Source organism: Musca vetustissima, unplaced genomic scaffold (genome assembly GCF_032173495.1).
Source record: "Musca vetustissima isolate MV318-11 ecotype Yass unplaced genomic scaffold, APGP_CSIRO_Mvet_v1 utg227515, whole genome shotgun sequence".
In the NCBI taxonomy this organism is placed as follows: Eukaryota; Metazoa; Arthropoda; class Insecta; order Diptera; family Muscidae; genus Musca; species Musca vetustissima.
The window spans coordinates 15,758-22,000 of record NW_026879045.1 but is presented as its reverse complement, the minus strand read 5'-3'; the positions used below and the strand labels follow the sequence as shown (position 1 = coordinate 22,000).

General features: G+C 32.2%; 1 protein-coding gene across 1 annotated transcript; it reads right to left on the bottom strand.

The window, feature by feature from the left end:
* Window positions 1-331: 331 nt before the first annotated feature.
* Window positions 332-681, bottom strand: LOC133323845 (protein PDF-like). Its single transcript, XM_061532742.1, has 2 exons — window positions 571-681; window positions 332-508 (listed from the first exon to the last, which is right to left on the bottom strand). Exons 1-2 carry the CDS (start codon window positions 679-681, stop codon window positions 332-334), a joined length of 288 nt encoding a protein of 95 aa, XP_061388726.1.
* Between the last annotated feature and the right edge of the window lie 5,562 nt (window positions 682-6,243).

Here is a 6,243-nt window from a genome sequence, read left to right as displayed (position 1 = left end):
TGGTCCCAATAGCCATAAAAAATCTTAATTTTGCCAGTATCAATTGGATTATGTATTGAACATAAAGAAGTAAAAGTCGTAAATGCTAAATAATATTTTCATTACACAATTCTTTTTTGTTGTAATTTTAGTTTTTTTTTTCTTTTTGGCTTTTCAAAACAATTAGGAAAAATGTAATTAATTTACATACACACAAATTGCGTCTAATTATTACAACTTGTTACTGCATACAAATACATTTTTTGTAGCAATCATCCTGATGGAAAATTGTTTTACATTCAATGAGAAATGTCAATGAATTCGAATTGTGGAAAGGGGCCGTTCATTGACTTCACTTTCCAGCATATTTCATACTCTTGGGCAGACTTAGAAGTGAATTTATTAATTCAGAGTTCCTTTTCGGCATGGGAGCAGACCAGGTTTTGTCTGGATAATAACTACAGGGATTATTCAGGGCTTGAATACTGCGTGCCGACGTTAGCCAATTGTTAAACAATTCCCGATTTAACTGTTTATAGAGATAATAAACTCGAAATGTAAAGTGCAATTAGTTTAATGACAAATAATTACCTGTTTTTCAAAATAGCGGCCATTTTCTTGAGCAGGCAAAGCAGCAGAGAATTTCCACAGGAACACTGCAAGGCACATTAGTAAACAAGTGAAGCACTTTATATTAGCCATTTTAGTTAGATATCTTTAACACCGAATATATATTCGTAGTTTTAAATGAATCCGATGTCTGATATGTTGGTAGATGAAACCTCTTCGTTTTATATCATTCAATTTCCTGTTTTCCAGGGAATAATGTCACTTGCGAATCTCGCTCGTTATTTGCAGGCTATAAACTTTATGTCAATATTTGATAACAAGAAAACAATCGCATTTTTATGTTATTGACTTGACCCAAAATGGATAAATAAAGAACAATACAGATAAATTTTGTAACATTTTGTGTAAATATTTTTTGTCGTCAATACACTTTCAAGGGGTGAGAGAATTCATACGAAACATTTTGGATATGCAATAATATAAATAAAAATTCTTAAGGAGATACTTTAGTAATATGAGTATTGAATAGTCAGTAAAGATGGTTTTAAGGTCTGCTGGACCAATTATTTTCTAATTTCCTCCATAATGGAGAAAGTCTTGAAGAGTATCTAGTCATATTTATCGATCGAAAATAATGTATTTCGGTTCTAATACTAAATTTGTTTAAGCCAACATTACTTCTTGCCTTGTATACTACTTGAGGACAAGGTGAAAGCGCATGCAGTCAAATAAAAACAAATATGAACAATAACATGTATAGAAAAAATATCAATTATTAATATTCCAAATACATATTGGTTTATTTGTGAATCATTCTTTCTAAATATGGATCAAGTTCGAAAATTGAGGCTGTCGACCAACTACTTTGGTATCCCCACACACATTTGGTATAAACTCGGACGAAACTAAATCTAAATATGGACCGATTTCCAGAATAAGGTTCGTTCCTCTATTCTATGCACATCCTTAAAAGTAATTATGGGCCTATCTCGATACCATTGTCATGCTACATACCAACCAAATTACTTTTTAAATAATATTAGTTTCGCAACAAAAACAATTATAATTCCACTAGAATTCTCCAAAAGTCTTCATATAGAGGAGTATTGTAACAAACTCCCAGATTTGTGGAGAATATGCCAAACCACAATAAAAGTGTAAAACATTAAAAGTTAAAAATATAAAAATCGCATAATATTTTCATTTTTTATAAGTGCAGAAGCGTTCGAATTGAGTTGTTATACCCCTCACCACACTGTGGCACAGGGTATTATGTCTTTGTGCATATGTTTGTAACAGGCAAAAGGAAACGAAATAGGCAGATGGTTCCTTTTGAGAATATACATAGAATCACTTTCTGAATCGATTTATGCATGTCCGTCCGTCTGTCTGTCCAAGTTAAATAGTAAACAAAGTACAGGTTTATGATCCGAATTGGATGAAATTTGGCACATGGTACGCAGACGACTTTAAATATGCCCGAATGAAAATAAATTTATCACAGGTTGCAGAAAGACATGAGTACGTTCCATCGAAGGATCATTGGCATGGAAGTATGAGGATACATATGTACAATATACCCAAAGGGTCGACCCTGTCCGATTTTATTACTTTCCTTACTGGTTTTATTTTGTGCATGTGACTGGAATAATTCACACAGTATTAAATTATGACAATGATGAATGCCAATAACTTTTTATTGTATCTAAAATACCGGTTGTCGTTGTAGGTATCAAATGATCAGTACTGACCGAAAATATATATATTAAGTTGTTAATATAAATGTTAACACATGTCAGCATACTGTAACATGAATTTTAACATTGGCACACACAGCGTATTTGACCGATTTTGGATGATTTATTAAAACTAGATTGCCGAAAGCGTTCATTCTGACCGTTTTTCAATTTCAAGTACAAAAAAAAACTGTGTATGTAATGACACAGTTTTTTAAAATTTGGTGACATTGTATAATAAACGAAATTCTATGTGGTACAAAAATTCACCAATTTTTTTTTAAAAAAAGTGTCATTATATGCACAGTTGTTTTTGTCCTTGTACTTTTGTACGGATAATACTTGAGTTCGATTTTTTGGTATGACAAAGTAAAATTATTTTTAAAATGTCACTTTTCTTTAAAATGTTTTGTGAATTTATCTGGCATGACTTTCTTTGAGTTGTATGTCTTTTAGGTCGAGAGATCATTGATGTGCAGTATTTTATATGATTTGTTTAAGACGATCCCCCAATCTGTAATCTATATACAAAAATGGAGCAAAAAATGTATACTAACGCATCAATTGAGATAGATTTGACTTAAAATTTCTTTCAGTTGTCGGTAATTACAGTGAAATCCACTGTAATTAAAAATCCGCGAAAATCTTGCAAAAATTATATTAAAGAAACGGCTGGACCGATTTGACTTAAGATTGCTCGAAATTAATAAAATGGCGGACATATGAAATGTAATGTTTGAAAAAATTCCCTATTTTCAACAACAATCCGAATTAGAATATAAGGAACATCTATTTTTTATTTGATACCTATTTCCAATGATATGTTTGTCATTTGCAATTTCGTAATCTAAAGTCAATAAGTCATTATTTGATTACATCCACTTTCTGTGCAAGAATGTAGCGGTGTTCGGGAAATGACTTGAATCTTATAAACGACATCTTTGTTGAATATTTTGGATGTCAAGAAATCTCGACTTATTTTATTTAGTTTACGGGTTAAAAAATGAGGGCAAAAAGGATGCGGGACCGACCATATGATACCCTACACAAATGCCATAAAAACTAACTTTCGCGATATTTGCACCCCCTTGACCGATTATAAGTCAACAGCCCAATTTTCAAACTTTTTCATATTTCCGCCAAAAAAAATAAATTTTGGTCACTTTTGAATTTGGTTGATTTTAGCCTCGGAATATTGACCGATCATCATCTACATCAATTTTAAATATTTGCTCAGAACCCCTTTACCGTGTAAAATATGGAGATACAAACAAATCTGACAAAAAATAAAGTTTTCAGTTCATTGCAACCCTAAATATCATCTGAACATCACCGATAATTATAGACGTCGTCCTTGACCATAACCGGAACTTCATGGAAAATCTAAAAGCGATCAGCGTTATATTTACGCCCTCTAGTGAGGTAATGGGTTACTAAAGGTAAGGTCAAACTAGGCCAATATTTGACTCAAATGTCTTTTATTTTGTTTGCCCAAAAAACGTCAAATTTGTGCACTCCTGATTTTGTGTTCGCATTGCACTCAAATATTTGACATATTTTGCTTGCTCCAACAGCAGACAAATAGTGTCAAAAAACGAAATGGGAAAACATGTTTGACGTGTGGTCACATTTGAGCAAATATATATACTATAAAACAGTTTAATCAAACTGTCAAAAAAACAAAAAAATATTTGCTCGATATTTTCCAAGAAATTATGGAAGAGGAGGGCGTCAATTATTGTACTGGATGAAGAAAATAAAGTAAAAAAGTATAAGTGTATGTTGTGTTGATAGAGTTCCAGAGATCAAAAAATACCCAACATTTCATTTGTGTTCATTGGTACCGTTGAATGTATTGTTAATGCAAAGTATTTCTGGGCTATCATTTCGACGCCTCCGAACCATAGTATGCTAAGTCGACATAGCATGTTTTAGAGTTCTTTACGTTTTTAGATACTATGGTCCTTAATTTAAATTCTCTGAAAGTTTGGTAATCATCGGTCAATCCAAACCAAAGTTATAAGCAAAAATGTACTTAGCATGGCATGTAAGATTTAAGAAACTTCCATAATTTGAGAGCTTCTACTGAAAAACTTACTTTTCAGACTTAGCATACTATTCTTCGGAGGCGTCGATTTGGCCTACTTAAAGGTGGGTCGCATGCACACATTTTGAAATCTGAAGTTAAAGTAATAAAATTCTTGTATAACTTTTTGTCTTCTAGGAAGTTGGAGAAATACGCCTAGCCAAATTATAAATCGATCAACTACGAGCCATCCAAGAATCTTCTGTGGATTCTGTGCAAAATTTCCCTTCAACTCGTTGTTCGGAAAGTGGTTATAGTAGTGATATTGATTCAGTCAGTTACAGTCGGGGAGATCCGCGTGGACGTGGACGAAGTCGCAGTGGTGGCGGTAATGGTTGTAGCAATCAACGTGGTGGTGGTGCACAGCAGCAACAAAATCAATAAGAAGAAAATAAAACACATTATATAATACAAACGCAAAATATAATTTCATGAAATTTTGAAATAAAACCAATAAAAACATATTTTTAATAATGGTACATATTATAAAATAAGAAAGAAAACAACAAGAAACTATATAATAATAAATACAAGCGGTCAAACGCTGACAACAATGTACGCATCAGCTGTTATTTTCCTCTGTTTGCTCTTACAAAAATATTGTAAGGGCAAATAAATATTGTAAGGCAAATGTTTGCTAGTCGGCGTTCACATTGTGGGCAAATCACGCAAAATTTTATTTGCTGTCAAATTATTTTGTTTGTTCAAAATCAGCTGTTTTTGTGTTTGCCATTGACAATATTTTGTGGTCAGATTATGGCAAAGAAATATTTGAAACTCTTGTCAAATATTTGCCTAGTGTGACCTTACCTTAAGTAATGTATGATTACTTAAGCACCTGTAAATATTTAGGTGTAACTCCCACATCAGAGTACATACAACCACATAATTGCTATCAAATTAAAGGTCAACCACTCCTCTTTGATATACTGTCAACTTCTCGGGTATATGTCCTTCATGAATAAATATATAAGGCATAGAATACAAATTTTGTCTTTTTTTACACAAAAGTCAGGGTCCATTTGACCCGCTAAATATTGACGAATCTTCGTCATGTCATGTTTATTCTTTGGGCCGATCCCCTTCTCCATGTAAAAATTTACGATGTTTGGGCCACAATTGCGGCCTCTGGAGCGACAAAAAAAACGACAATAATTAAGTATTTGGTCAATTTCATCCCCTAAATATTAACCGATATTTACTAAAAACAATAGGGTCTTTATTGGCCAGAACCCATCATCGTTATTAAATAAATTAATATTAACATAGAACAAATATTATGAGAAATCTTTTTTACACATGCATTTTGCTGTAAAACTTAAAACAAAAGATGAATAATGTAAACAAACCTTTGCTTCCTCTTAAGTAATTGTGTGTGAATAGAGTTCTTATTCTGGGGTATTTTCAATTTAATCATTTAATTCATATCTGCCTAAAAATTCAAATAAAATATTATTATTTTTGCAATTCGTTTAAAGCAATGCATTATGGGTCAGAAATCGCATATTTTGGCCATAATTAGAGCAGTGGGTTTATGAGATAAATATATATTAGATATAAAGGTTTCATGGGCGCTGATTACAATTCTGCAAGAAAAAAATTAAAAATGTAATAGCTCAATTATAAATTATGGCCAATTTGATTGAAAGAGGTTCTTAAAATTCACAAACTACCAAAAATGTGGGGTCCGTTTATGTTGGCCTACCCCCAAAACCTATACTGATAGTTTTTATTATGAAGTTTGCAAACACAATGGGAAATTTAGTACTGAAAATACTAAATTACAGGCAATTTGGTTGAAACCCGCGAACAAAATCTCCAACAAACCAACAACGACTATTTTTATATTATTGACAATAACTCTTGAGTTTA

What these genes read in the sequence shown, in the direction of transcription:
- LOC133323845 (XM_061532742.1), bottom strand. Translation starts at nt 681, where the DNA reads ATGGCTAATATAAAGTGCTTCACTTGTTTACTAATGTGCCTTGCAGTG. An exon ending in GCCGCTATTTTGAAAAACAG is followed by an intron (nt 509 to 570) that starts GTAATTATTTGT and finishes CTCTATAAACAG; the next exon opens with TTAAATCGGGAATTGTTTAA.